Here is a 15000-nt window from a genome sequence, read left to right on the forward strand (position 1 = left end):
GTGTGTGTGTGTGTGTGTGTGTGTGTGTGTGTGTGTGTGTGTGTGTGTGTGTGTGAGAGAGAGAGAGAGAGAGAGAGAGAGAGAGAGAGGGGAGAGAGAGAGAGAGAGAGAGAGAGAGAGAGAGAGAGAGACTGTGTGTGTGCGTGTATGTGTATGTACGTGCGTGCGCGCGTGCGTGCATGTCTACAGCTGAAGGACCAAAAGACACACACACCTCCTCTCGGCCGCCGGGGCGTTGTCCGCCGCCCGGACCGTCAGCGCGTACGAGCGGCCCACCATCAGTGTCACCCCCGGCGCTATGGTGATGCGGCCCGTGAAGTTGCTGATGACAAAGTCACCCTGGTCGCCGGCCAAGATGGCGTATGTCACCAGGCCGTTCGCGCCTTCATCAGCGTCACGCGCAGTCAGCTGTGACGGAAAGAGTAATGGAAAGAGGGAGGGAGAGAGAGAGGAAGAGAGAGAGAGAGAAAGATGAGGTGAGGGTAAAAGAAAGAAGGGAAGTAAAAAAAAGGAGTAAAGGAGATGAGTACATTTACTGCCATTCTACCCTGCAGCCCTCAGCCTCAGTCCCATCATCCATCTTCCATATGTGTTTTTTGCACAGGATAAGCATTTATAACAGTCCTCCTCCCTACAGATCCTTCATCCTGCATACGGTGCGATAATGACATTTCTCTACACAGTGCAGTTTGGTGTTGCTCTGCACTGCGTATACCGGTACATCAGGATGCACTGTGAGGTCTATCTTTCATCTATATCACAAGTGGAAGGAGGACCACTGTCGTTTGAGTCTGTGTGAAGGTGTGTGTGTGTGTGTGTCTGTGTGTGTGTGCGTGTGTGTGTGTGTGTGTGTGTGTGTGTGTGTGTGTGTGTGTGTGTGTGTGTGTGTGTGTGTGTGTGTGTGTGTGTGTGTGTGTGTGTGTGTGTGTGTGTGTCTGTGTGTGTGTGTGTGTGTGTGTGTGTCTGTGTCTGTGTCTGTGTGTGTGCGCAGGGGTGCTGACAGGGGGTGTTAAAGGGGACAATTGTCCTGGAACCAGGGGGAGAGGGGGCCCAGAATTGGCTCCTCACTACATTGTATCTATTGGGCTGGGGGGCCCTTTCAGATGACTTTGTCCTGGGCCCATTTAGGACAAATGGGCGGCCCTGTGTGTGTGCGTGTGCGTGTGCGTGTGCGTGTGCGTGTGCGTGTGCGTTTTTGTGTGCGTGTTCCATCCATAACGCTGTTTATAATCCCCAACTGGCTGCCACTGGGAATACAATGCGTAAGCTGACTTTGAGATGTCACTTGGAGGCTTATAACTATGTAACTGTAACAAGATATACGTATTGAGGTCATTTCTCACACAGTAGCATTCCCCAAAAATGGGGATACTGTGCTGCACTGTACTGTACTACAAACCTACTGTACTGCAGTCACACTGTCCTATGCATGCCTTCAAATAGACAGTGTTGTCAATATAGTGACTTTTTCACTAGACTTATCATTTTTTAGGCGTCTCTGGCGACTAAAAATCTCATCTAGCAACTTCAGCAACTTTTTGTCATCTTGCGACTTAAAAAAAACCTAGGGCCTCATTTATAAAACTTTGCGGAAGAAATGCGCCAAAAGATGGCGCACGCACGAAACTCAGGATGTGCGTGCGCAAGAAAATATTCAGATTTATAAAGCATGGCGCACGCACGTTCCACGTCGATTTCCCTTTATAAATCCCAACTGACTCTGAAGTTGCGGCAAATGTGCGCACCTGTGGACACACCCATAATTATCTATGAATATTCAGTGAAACGCCCAAAATGAATATTTATATCTGTGGACGGCGTGTGGAAAGCAGACGAGATAGCCCATTTACCACATGTGGAGCAAACAGTTTTATTAGATAGGCCTAGAGAACGTTGGGCAAAGTGGGAAGTTTGGGAAGTCGTACAAAAATAATCCCTCGAATTGCAGCATGTGGATGGTTATGTTCGCAAAAATCACGCTATACCAGAAGTAAAAATAAATAAAATAAGGATGGCATGGACATGAACCTGCCAAGTCATGGACATGTAGTATTAATTGAGTTGTGAACAAAGGGAAAAATAGCTGCGTCAAGGAAACATCTCACATGGCATGTCCCCATGTGAAATTCACCGGTAGAAAATCTATTAGCTGTCTCATCGCACCTCATATGCACCGGGTTTAAACTTTTTTCAACAATTGCCGTTGGTCACTGCGCGCAGCTGTCTGCTTTCAGCTCAAAGCGACGCCCCAACTGTCGATCGACATATCCACAGACAGCATGACATATGGACATTTTCTAGTCTGTATTTATTAAATGTGTGTAGGCCTAGGCCTATTATAAACGTGCATTATCAGTGTATAAGGCCAGCTGTCAAATGCACACCTCTGCTTCTTTGATGACGAATAACCGCATGGAAACAAGAGAAACCAAGCTGTCTGAGAAAATCAACCATTACAGATGCACTTGGGACTCGAGCAGATGATTCTGCAACTGGCTTAAATGTTGACGTAATTCCTTGCAGACTCTGAACACTTTATAGCCTACCGATACGATTATAGCCTGATACCGGAAAGGTCCGTGGTTAATAAAATGTAGGGTATTTCCAAATGTAACGTAGGCCTATCCTAAACGTAAAATTTGAAGCGTCTATTACTTCCTTACAAAACATGCATGTGGCTATGGATAGGCCAGGTAGGCCTACTTATTATTTTCCACCATTACCAAACAACAAACAACCGCGTTTTCGTTGCGAACTGGATTAACTAATGTTAAAGTGGCTATCGTGACACGTGACCTTTGATTTTTTTTCTTCAACCAATTTCGGGTCGTTCTTCCAGCTACCTCCCGAGGTCGCGCTTTCCGCGTTTGGTCTTTTGTTTAGTGCCTACGCATGGGTCAAACTTTGCGTGGAGCTGCGCACGTTTACCGCCAAGTTCTTTTTCTATAAATACCAAACCTTGCGGTGAACTTGGCGTGCGCAGTCTTTTGTGCGTACGCACCCGTTATAAATGAGGCCCCTAGTCTTTTGAGTTTTCAACGTAACTGTAGCTCTACACCACAGCCAGAAGCGCTTCTCGGGGTTAAGCAGCAAGGGCTCTCTAAAAAGGAGCTCACTCTGTCCTTTTGCTTTATGAATGTAGCGATGCTGACCACTTTTTCTTGAGGTCAGCATGTCGTGCCGAGCTTGATGCTAAGATGTCATATGCAAAGCCATGATGTCATCTGGCAACTTCTAGCAGCCAACTGTGTCTCTCTGTTTGGCAACACTACAGACAGAGCATTTTCACACCTCGTCCCCATTGAGTGAACCGAACTCCGTCCTCTTTAAGTGGACCAAAAAGGGAACTGACAGCAGAAGGACTCAGTTCTGTTTTCGGTCATATTGTGAGTGTATTACAAAAAGAACTGGCAGATCTTTCTGGTCCCATAGGCATTTGTGACGTGTCAATCTTGTTTTTGATCACACGTGTCGTCTGGGTACACTTTGAAGCATCACATATACACCGAAAATGCTAAGTCACAGGTCTGAGTTCACTTAAATGGCAAAAAAAGGGTCCAGGTGTGAAAACCCTAGTGGACTAAGTGTATTGACAAAGTAAAAACAAATCCTGCTATGTTTCACATCAATATAGGTGATTTGACTAATCAACTGCTCTGCCTAGGGATCATCTGGTTCGATGAATTATCTGGAACAAATCATGTGGTTGGAATTTTTTCTCTCCAGCCCAAATCCAGAATCCCTATTCGGACTGCATGACATTCATGCATAGTGCTTTTATGAACCAAAAACTCTACGCCATCCCTGTCTGTTTAGGCCTAGTGTTTATGGCTGGAGAAAAAAGAATGTGGCAGGATATTTACACTCTCAAGCAGTGATGTCCACCTCTGCCTGTAGCAATTCACACATAGTGGTTTTATGAACTCAAACTACATTGTCCTTTTGGTGCAGCTACAACATAACTCTCTTTTCCTCTGAACTCAGAAAGTCTGTCTCGGCGGCCTGTAGCAAATTTCCACATAGTGCAGTGCTTTTATAGCCTGGTGGCTACGCCATCCTATGTACTCCACCCAAAGATTTTTTCTCTGCACCCAGTCGGTCGAAACCCTCCTAGCTCGTTCCACTCACTGTTTAGTCAATCAGCAAGCAGTTGAGAATGGTGACGCAGAACTCACCCACCAAGTCCGTTACTGATTGGTTAAGGTAACACTATTCACACTTTTGTTTTATTATTTGTATGCTTTTGTGACACTATATCGTAATAGTCATGCTAATAAAGCAAAATATGGGTTTTAATTTGAATTCGGAACTCCAATGAATTTAAATGGCAGAGTAAGATCAGACCATCTCCCACCCTCCACGGAGACGGATTCCTCTTAGCTTTCGCCAGACTGTTTGATGGAGTCAGGCTAGTGCTTTTATGGACCAAAACCAAAACCACACAAGCCTTGCTTGGTTAGTGCGGCTTTGTCTTTCGCCTGCTGTACTCGCTAGCTACGGTATAATGTCATCCATGCAACACAGTAATCCCTCAAATCCCAAAATGTGGGCCGTGCACGATAAGAGCACGACATCATTATGGCAGGGGGAAAAAAAGAAAGAAAAACAATCAAAACAAAACGGCGTGGCTATAAAGTATCCCTGGCACACAAAAGCCCATTAACCCTGAATGACAGATAATCCAACATCAGGAGAGAAGAGAAGAGAAAGCCCTGCAAACAAGAGCCAGTGCCCTCAGTGCCCGGCTCGCCAGGAGGAAAAAAATACGACTTTTACGCTAATCAATTAAATGACCCTCACCACTCCTTCATCATTTATTCTTCCTGCCCCCCCCCTCTCTCTCTCTCCATTTCTCTCTCTCTCTCTCTCTCTCTCTCTCTCTCTCTCTCTCTCTCTCTCTCTCTCTCCATCTCTCCATCTCTCTCTCTCTCTCTCTCTCTCTCTCTCTCTCTCTTTCTCCCCCACCCTCTCTTTCTCTGTTTCTCCCCCTTCTCTCTGTCTCTCCATTTCTCTCCATTTCACCCCACAGCTCCTCTCATTCTGTGCTGTCCCCTTTATCTTTTCACCTGGGCTCAATCCATCCATGTCAGGCCTTTGTTCTGAGGGCAGGGGAGGGGTGAGCACATCAGGCAACACCCTCCATCACAGGTCAATGGCCTCCGGGGGAGAGGGCAAGAGTGACAAGTGGAAAGGAGGGCCCCTTTAGTGTGTGTGTGTTTGTGTGTGTATAGATGTATCAAGTGCATGTTGTGTGTGTGTGTGTGTGTGTGCGTGCGTGCGTGCGTGCGTGCGTGCGTGCGTGCGTGTGTCTGTGTGTGTCTGTGTGTGTGTGTGTGTGTGTGTGTGTGTGTGTGTGTGTGTGTGTGTGTGTGTGTGTGTGTGTGTGTGTTTGTGTGTGTGTGTGCGTGCGTGTGTGTGTGTGTGTCCAGTGTGCTGGTTGGATGGAGGTGATGTTTCTGGATGTGCATGTGCGTGCATGTGCGTGCATGTGCGTGCGAGCGTGCGAGCGTGCGTGCGGTAAAGTGGCAAACATGGCAAAGTGCCTGAGCAGACCCCTTGGTCCCCCTGGCCCCGTTTCTGAAGGAGGGAATCGACCTCTTGATTCTGGAGAGATTACATATGACCTTTCAGCACGTGCCCCTCTTTAACTGGGACAACACAGGGATGGAGCGAGGGAAGAGAAGAGAGAGAGGGGAGAGAGGGGTAGAAAGGAAGAAGATGGATGGATGGAGGGAAATGGGGAACGGCTGACTGGTGTGAGATTGGTAGAAGAGAGAGAGAGAGAGAGAGAGAGAGAGAGAGAGAGAGAGAGAGAGAGAGAGAGAGAGAGAGAGAGAGAGAGGCAAAAAAAGAAAAGAGAGAAGGCAAAGGGCAATGCTCTCAGCTGCAAGCAAGCTATCTGAGGTGTCTCCACAGCAAACAGAGTGATGTGAAGTAGATAGCCGGCGCGCCCAATACGCTCACTACGCTCTCAGCGTAAGGCCTCGCGCAACCCGTTACGTCACTGACGTTGACAGTTTTTTAAACAAAAAAAAACGCGAACTGATTTCATTGTTTATTATTGATTCCGTCACACAAAACGTGAAACGTCCAACATGAAACGACATTTTCCCTGCGGAAACGACACAAAGAAAATTCATGACAATGAGCGACGAGAACAGCAGTCAGGTAGGCAACGTAACTCCTCTGTTGTACGGTTATGCTTCCACTCATTGTGATCCTTCTTCTGTGGCTACCGGTAATTATGGATCAGAAGTGTCAATGGGCTTTTGTATTGCACAACAATGCCGAGTTAAAAAGTGCCCAGGTCTTCGATACAGTCACATGTTGTAAAAAGGGGGATTAACGTTTTACTGTTGTTTTAAAAGGTAGAAGTTGTTGAGAACCACAAGCTGAGTAGCGTTTCGTTTAGCTTGTGCAATTAGTTCAACTGAATCAACAGGTAGCCTAGGCTAGAGAGAATGTGAGAGGAAAGGGTGGTGCTGTCAACGTTATCCTGTTTTTTCGAAAAGTGTACTAGTTGAATCATAATCTGATGAGCCGTTCGTTTAGCCAATGAAACGTCAGTGTAGTCGAAGCAACGAAGGAGGGAGTGTGTGAGAGAAGCGGTGCCCTTTCTGTGTGTGTGTGTGAGTTTGCGCACGCGCTGTTGTATGCGTGGCTGCCTCTCGATTGTTTAGAAACAAATATCAACATACATAGACATTGGTTTTGGTTTTGACAGGCGCTTAAGATTTTTGATAAGACGTCCGTGTAGTCTAAGCAATGGAGGAGGAGGGAGTGTGAGAGAGGAGTGCCGTGCATGTGTGTGTGTGTGTGTGTGTGTGTGGGTGATAACAATAGCAAGGGGGCGCGGCTTGCTTGGATAGACTAATAAATCCAGACCTTTGGTGAATGACGAAGGTGAATCCCAATAAATAGTGAACACAACATTATTCACAATAATGTGTGATAACATTCATAATAACACATGTTATATAGCTAAATAATTTATTTTACATATGAGTTTCTTATCGTAGGCCTATTCATTATTTTTTTTTAAACGGTTTAGACCAGATTACTAAAGGCAAGCTACTAGGGGGCAGGCTATAAATATGGTCATTTTAAATGCAAACAATTTGATGGAGCTAAATTAATTGACGCCTAAAGGGTGGGTTATGCTTCCTACTTGTGCCACAGAGTGAGCTTGTCGCAGCCATGATGCAGTTAATTTTGGTTTATGCCCTGTTTTGAAGCACGGTCTGCGCGATGTCATTCCACGCTCAAACTGCCTTCAATACAAAGAGTAAAATAGACGTGTCGGTTGTTTTTTAGATTCACAGACTCGACGACAATGAAAATGAAACATTAAATCTTTATATCACGTGCATGTTTGATCGCACTGGCAGCCACCGTAGTAGTTTGGAACAAAGAAGTGGCTCATTTGTCGAGGACAAAGCGGAATGTTTCCTCTACCTCGGAACCACTGTTCAACTGTCCAAATAACTTCAGCGTCGTAACTTGCAAGCGCACGTGTTGTCTTTGGTTCGTGTAAATAAATCAAACAACAAAGCACGGGCAACTTATTTAATGAAGAGCTCACATTCCGTAGACCGACGAAGGTTAGAACAAGGAAGTAGCGCTTGTTCTCGACTCGGGGACAGAGCAGGCTGGTCGAGAGGACCAATCAGAGACCTATTTTCGCTGCTTCACGCCGTCGCTCCCTGCGTCGAGACACAATTTTGGGGAGGTGCCCCAGAGTACCTGCGTGATGGGGGGGGATTCACTCCATTAACTGCGCGGCTCACTGCATCACGACGCAGGGACGCTGGACTGGAGGCATAAACCACCCTTAGTCACAGGCGCTGTGCTTAAGTTTCTGACCAGCTCAGACTCCAGTCAGCCAGCCAGTGGAGGGCCAGCACAATGTTCAGGTAGTACACAGATGAGCCAGGTACACCTGCAGCTGATGAGGTAGTCGCATGTTCAGTACAGCCACCGTTGTCTACATGTTCACAATCTGTTATGACATTATTGATGTGATGTGCAGAAAGGGAGACTTTTTAATTAAGCTTGTTTTGAGTCAAATTTCGTGTCTGTGGTTCGCGGTTTTTTTGGGGGGGGGGGGGGCGCACTTTATGGGGGCCCCTTGGCATATTTTTGCCTAGGGCCCCATCGAGGTCAGAACCGGCTCTGGTGAAGTAGATAGCAGTGCAGAGGAGAAAGAGATGCAGAGAGAAGAGTAGAGAGAGAGACAGAGACAGAGACAAATACAGATATACAGAGAGAGAGAGTAAAAGGAAGAGAAAGAGAGAAAGGAAGCGACAGAAAGAGGTGGCAAACAGAAAGCGAGTGAATAAGAGACCGAGATACTGTACGGACGGTGAAAAAGAGAGAGAGAGTGAATGATAGCAATCTGAGGTGTCTCTACAGCAAACAGAGCGATGTGAAGTAGATAGCACTGCAGAGGAGAAAGAGACTCAGATGAGGAGAGAGAGAGAGGGGGAGAGAGAGAGAGAGAGAGAGAGAGAGAGAGAGAGAGAGAGAGAGAGAGAGAGAGACAGAGACAGAGACAGAGACAGAGACAGACAGACAGAGAGATAGCAAAACAGAGAGAGCAAAAGGGAGAGAAAGAGGGAAAGGAAGCGACAGTGAATAAGAGACCGAGATACTGTACGGACGGTGAAAAAGAGAGAGAGAGTGAATGGCAGACAGGGGAGGAGGAATAAAGGAATAGAGAGAGCACCCTGCTGAGAACAGAACAAGCCCTCCCCAAACAATGCAAGAAACTCCGCTACAGTCACCCACAACCACAATTACCACATACAAGCATCAAAGCCTACGCAAACAAACAAATAAATAAATAAATAAACTTATATTTACAAAAAAAAGAGACGGAGAAAAAAAAACCCTCCTGCTCTGCTCGATCTCTGTGGAATCCTCAACGGTGGCGGAGAGAGGTAATTTGTAGCTTCAGAGGCGTCTCTTGGCACATAAAAAAGCCACCTATTGTTTCAGAAATGGCCGCCACTGGCTGTGAGGTAATGGCTGGCAGCTCGTAAATGTCGCTGGATGGTGATGAGGTTTGTTTTTTATTTCTTCTTATTTTTTTTTATTTAGCTTTGAGCTTTTATTTTTTGTGGAGGAGTAGACTGTTGTACCCTCCTCCTCTACTTTGCTGCTTCGTTTTCTTCCTGTGTGTGGCAGGTGTACCTATGCCAAGACACCCAAAGGGGGACTACTACTCCTGCCTCTCCCCAGGACACCAACAGCCTGTTTCCTTCATCAGCAAGGGTGGTATAGGGAGGGCAGAATGAGAGGGAGAGAGGGAGGAAGGTATTCATACAGTGTATATAAGTAGGGGAATAGGGAGGGAGGGAGGGAGCGGGGGGGGAGAGAGAGAGAGAGAGAGAGAGAGAGAGAGAGAGAGAGAGAGAGAGAGAGAGAGAGAGAGAGAGAGAGAGAGAGAGAGAGAGAGAGAGAGAGAAATAGAGAGATAGATAGAGAGAGAGAGAGAGAGAGAGAGAGAGAGAGAGAGAGAGAGAGAGAGAGAGAGAGAGAGATGGAGATGGAGATGGAGATGGAGATGGAGATGGAGATGGAGATGGAGATGGAGATAGAGATAGAGATAGAGATAGAGATAGAGATGGAGATGGAGGGATGAGGGCGAGAGAAGGGAGAAATAGATGCACAGGACAGAAGGAAAGGAGGAAGGAGGCAGAGGGATGGAGGGAAGAAGAAAGAGGCGAGAAAAGGGCGGATGTGATTGAGAAGAAGGGAGGAAGAGAGGTAATAAGAGACAGAGGAAAGAAGAAGAGAGAGAGAAAGGTAGAGAGAGAGAGGAGGGAGGTGAGGAGGCGGCGAGAAGTAGAGAAGGAGGAATGGAGGAGGGTGGAGGGTGGAGGAAAGCGATTTGCGGTCAGAGGCAAGGAGAGGAAGAGAGGAGGAGAGGAGGAGGGGAGGAGAGGAGGAGGGGAGGAGAGCAAGAGAGGAGGAGAGGAGGAGAGGAGGAGAGGAGAGGAGGGGGGTGTTGTGGTGGAGGAAAGTGGCCTATGGTTGCATTGAGCAGCCATGCTGAGTGTGGAAGCCCCTCAGAGCTCTTCTGGAGCAAGTACACTCTGTGACTCATCACCAATGTGCTCTCCAGTCCGCTCCGGGCGGCCACTTCGCCTTCGCCGGCTATAAAAACTCTCAACGCTTTCTTCCTCTCCTCTTCCTCCACCTCCTCTCAGTTTCTCTCTTCCATTCATTCTCTCTCTATAACTCCCACACTGCCTATTTCTCTCCCTCCCTTGGTGACATTCTTACATTCTCTGTGTCTCCTTTTCGTTCTCTCATTCTCTCATTCTACCCCTTTACTCTGTGTGCCTCTTTCATTGCTTACCTGCCCCCCCCCACTGTGTCTGATTCATTCCTCCCCCCCCCCTCTCTCTCTCTCTCTCTTCCCCCACTCTCCCTCCCTTCTCACTAACATCCATTCTTCTGGCCTCTTTCTTCTTCTCTCACTCCCTCTGCCTCTTTCCTCCTTTCCTCCTCTCCTGTACATCTATGCCTCCTCTCTCTCTCTCTCTCTCTCTCTCTCTCTCTCTCTCTCTCTCTCTCTCTCTCTCTCTCTCTCTCTCTCTCTCTCTCTCTCTCTCTCTCTCTCTCTCTCTCTCTCTCTCAACCTCCTTTCCTCTCTGGTTCTCCCGTTCATCCTCTCTCTATCTCTTATCGGACGTTTCCTCTATTCCCCCTGTCTTACACTGCAGTCCCTTCCCAAACGGCCCCTCGTAAGCCTCTCCCCTGGCCCTCTTGGGCTGGAGCGAGACACACTGATATTGTCACAGCTCTGGGAAAAAGGAAATTGTTTGCCAAGTCAGGATTGTTTCTCTGACTGAGTAGATTAGGGGTGGGGGGCAGGGTTGGAGTGTGTGTGTGTGTGTGTGTGTGTGTGTGTGTGTGTGTGTGTGTGTGTGTGTGTGTGTGTGTGTGTGTGTGTGTGTGTGTGTGTGTGTGTGTGTGTGTGTGTGTGTGTGTGTGTGCATGCACGGGCGCGTGCATGCGCGGGCGCGTGCTCTCGCGCGCGCGCGTGTGTGTGTGCTTGTGAGAGAGAGAGAGAGAGAGAGAGCGCAAAAGAGAGCGCAAGAGAGAGATAGAGAAAGAGAGATGGTAGACAACTCAGGCACAATAGAACTCTTCTACCCCATCCTACCCCCCAAAAAAACAAAACAATTGATTGGCTCAGTTTACGGGAATTGGTGAAGTGGGGAAGCCATCTGACTGGTTCTATAGCTCTAACTCTGGCTCTCTCTGGCAGCGTACAGTGCGGCAGTGTGGCCTGTCGACAGGGGGGACAAAGGGGTATGTTGTCCCAGGCCCAGGGAGATAGGGGCCCCAGAATCGGGTACCCATTACATTGTATGCATTGGGTAGGGGGCCCTTTCAGATGACTTTGTCCTGGGCCTAACAAATGCTGTCAGTGGCCCTGTGCACGACAGTGCAGCTTGTGTTCAGATGAAGGCAGCGCTGAGCACAAATAGGGGCTGTGTGGGCTTATTAAAATGCTTTGTGATGTTTCAGGGATGAGCCGCCACCATGAAAGAGGATGGCTCACACTGCTGTGCCACCAGGACATTCACACATGCCTGCGCACAAGGAGGAGCATGCACAGCTCATGCACACACACGCACACACACACACACAGACACACACACGGGTAGAGACACACGGGAACACATAGGCACATAGGGACACATATGAGATGGAAATAGTACAATAATATAGGGGGAGAGAGAGAGAGGGAGAGAGAGAGAGAGAGCGCGCGCGCGAGAGAGAGAGAGAGAGAGAGAGAGAGAGAGAGAGCATCCTCTCACATTAATAATTCTATCAGACAACACTGTCTACATTCACACACACACACACACACACACACACACACACACACACACACACACACACACACACACACACACACACACACACACACACACACACACACACACACACACACACACACACACACACACACACACACACACACACACACACACACACACACACACACACACACATGAGATGAGTTTACAACAGTACGTAGGCTATGAAATGAAATAACTCCCGGGCCCTGACCTGCAGAACCGTCTCCCCGGGCTGCATGTTGGTGAAGACCTCCACGCTGTAGGACACCTGGGAGAAGGTGGGCGTGTTGTCGTTGGCGTCGATCACCAGGATGTTGACCGTCACAGGCTGGCTCTGCTGCACGCCGTCAAACGCAATCAGCTGCGGAATACATGAAATTGTGAAGTTACGGAGAGTCATCATGACCACTGAACAGTTGTATTCCCCACGCACAGTACCTATGGCCAGAGTGTATTGAAAGTCAATGTTGCTGTGTTAATTCAACTCTTATCGGAAGAGGGAATAGAGAGGAGGACCTTCCACAATTACTATCAATGCACCCTTGTTGTTATCAATTGAATGTTATTGTTATTGTTATTGTGTTGCATTACATTGTATTGTATTATATTGTATTGTATGACATTGTATTGATTGCATTGTACAGCATTGGGTAATGTATTGCATTGTTTTGCATTGTAAAGCATTGCATTATATCGTATCGTATCGTATCATATTGTATCGCATTGTATTGTATTCCATGATTGACTACATTGTAACATATAGATGTTACACATAGATATTATTACACATCACACTCTGCACAGGTATAGCCATTTATTTCATGGCGAAAGCATTCTCCGTGCACTTGCACATGCAAACAACTCCAGTTTCATGGGGACATGAAAGAAGCAGACTCGATACCGCTACTTTTTCCACTTTATAGTGAACTAAAGGGAAGAAAAGCCATGCAATTTACTCACTATGTACCAGTAAAGGCAAGAAAGCAATGCAATTTACTCCCTACTCTATGTAGAGCACTGTGCTGTGCTGTGAATGGCTGAAACATTTTATACACATCGTCTTCCCCGCGATAAAATGCAAAGGCCGCTCGGCAGTTTAGCTATTCTGTGCACACAAAACCCCATGCAGCTCAGTCCCAGCAGCTTAGTGCCTTAGACTCTCGAAAATGGCCCGGTGTTGTTGCCCTGGTGTACTGTATATAGGACCGTGAACTCAGTGGTAAAGACACTCCCGCTGTATACATTTCCATAAGCACACACGCTCATGTGGCGCATGACAGAGTCTGAGTGGGTATCAGAGCTACTCAGCCAGCCCCTAAACCCCTGGCCCATGCCGGCTCAGAAGGAGGGGAGAGGAAAGGAGGGGAGAGAAGAGGAGAGGAGAGGAGAGGAGAGGAGAGGAGAGGAGAGGAGAAGAGTAGAGAATAAAGGAGAGGAAAGGAGAGGAGAGAAGAGAGGAGAGGGGAGGAGAGGAGAGCAGAGCAGAGGGGAGGAGAGGAGAAGAGAATAGAAGAGAAGAGAATAGAAGAGAAGAGAAGAGAAGAGAAGAGAAGAGAAGAGAAGAGAAGAGAAGAGAAGAGAAGAGAAGAGAAGAGAAGAGAAGAGAAGAGAAGAGAAGAGAAGAGAAGAGAAGAGAAGAGAAGAGACGAGACGAGACGAGACGAGACAAGAGTGTGCACAGAGTACTCTCCAGTCTCAGCACAGGGCTGAGGATGGAAGAGAAGGAGCCTAAAAAACAGAAGAAGAAAGAAAGAAAGAAAGAAAGAAAGAAAGAAAGAAAGAAAGAAAGAAAGAAAGAAAGAAAGAAAGAAAGAAAGAAAGACAGACAGCATAAGTACTCTGTCCTATTCCTCTCATCACCACCCAAACACAAGCCACCATATATCAGGAGCAAGACCAGACACACTCTCTTTTGAAGACAACTGCCATCACAACAAACTTCACAAAGTCTGTCTGAAACTTGTGCCTTTCTGGGATGGCTTTCAACGAAAAAGGGCCACACGTTATGGGCAGAGGAGCGATACGGACGGAGAACAAACAACAAACAATCAAGAGAAGAAAACACTATATGGTTACAGAAAGCAAGGAAGTCAATCCAATCTTCTCTACTCTACTCTGTCTCGAAAGGATCTGTTAGTTTTGTCTTTGTGGTAAAACAAGTGGCAAGGTAACACATAAAGGTGAAGCGTGAGAACAAAACAACAAAGAAGGTGACTGGAGCGCATAGCAGGGAGATGGGAAAAAAACACAAGAGATAGATGGGGAGATTGGAATTGAATGCCTCTCACTGATCAGTCGGGGATGGAGAAAGAGAGAGAGAGAGAGAGAGAGAGAGAGAGAGAGAGAGAGAGAGAGAGAGAGAGAGAGAGAGAGAGAGAGAGAGACAGAGACAGAGACAGAGACAGAGTGAGGGAGGGAGAGAGAGAGAGAGAGAGAGAGAGAGAGAGAGAGAGAGAGAGAGAGAGAGAGAGAGAGAGAGAGAGAGAGAGAGAGAGAGAGAGAGAGAGAGAGAGAGAGCGAGTGAAAGAAAGAGAGCGAGAGAGAAAGAAAGAAAGAAAGAAAGAGAGAGAGATATTAATTATCACATACAGCCTTCAGTTGCCAATCACTAAGAAAACCCGCCTGGAACATCGCAATCACAGCAATGTTACAGTTTTTGTTTTTTTCCTCCACTCCTAGGAGACAAACTTGAAAATAAACTTGATAATGAAGTTCTTACAAATGTAAGATCTGATAGGAGGAGAGGGCGGGGGTGGTCGTAGAGGATGGAGGGATGAGAGGAGGAAAGAGACAAAAAGAAAGAGAGAGAGAAAGAGTGAGAGAAAGAGAGAGAGAGGGAGAGAGAGAGAGAGAGAGAGAGAGAGAGAGAGTGAACGAAAGAGAGAGAGAAAGAGTGAACGAAAGAGAGAGAGAGAGAGAGAGAGAGAGAGAGAGAGAGAGAGAGAGAGAGAGAGAGAGAGAGAGAGAGAGAGAGAGAGAGAGAGAGAGAGAGAGAAACGTGCCAACAGGGAACATCATCAAGAGCATCTCAGACAATAAGAAAGACAATGACTGGCTGCTTCGCTCATGCCCAACAGCACATAATCAAACACTATTGTTCACACTCCCCTCGCATTTTTAA

At 47.1% G+C, this 15000-nt stretch overlaps 1 protein-coding gene across 1 annotated transcript in view; it reads right to left on the minus strand.

Moving 5' to 3' along the window:
* Positions 1 to 15000, minus strand: part of LOC134441635 (protocadherin-15-like) — a 247469-nt gene that overhangs the window by 161119 nt on the left and 71350 nt on the right. The window contains exons 13-14 of the mRNA XM_063192026.1: positions 12091 to 12240; positions 215 to 408 (exon numbers count right to left, since the gene is read on the minus strand). Of these exons, the coding sequence (XP_063048096.1) occupies positions 215 to 408; positions 12091 to 12240 (344 nt within the window). The remainder of the gene's footprint in view (positions 1 to 214; positions 409 to 12090; positions 12241 to 15000) is intronic.

Source organism: Engraulis encrasicolus, chromosome 24 (genome assembly GCF_034702125.1).
Source record: "Engraulis encrasicolus isolate BLACKSEA-1 chromosome 24, IST_EnEncr_1.0, whole genome shotgun sequence".
Taxonomy (NCBI): domain Eukaryota; kingdom Metazoa; phylum Chordata; class Actinopteri; order Clupeiformes; family Engraulidae; genus Engraulis; species Engraulis encrasicolus.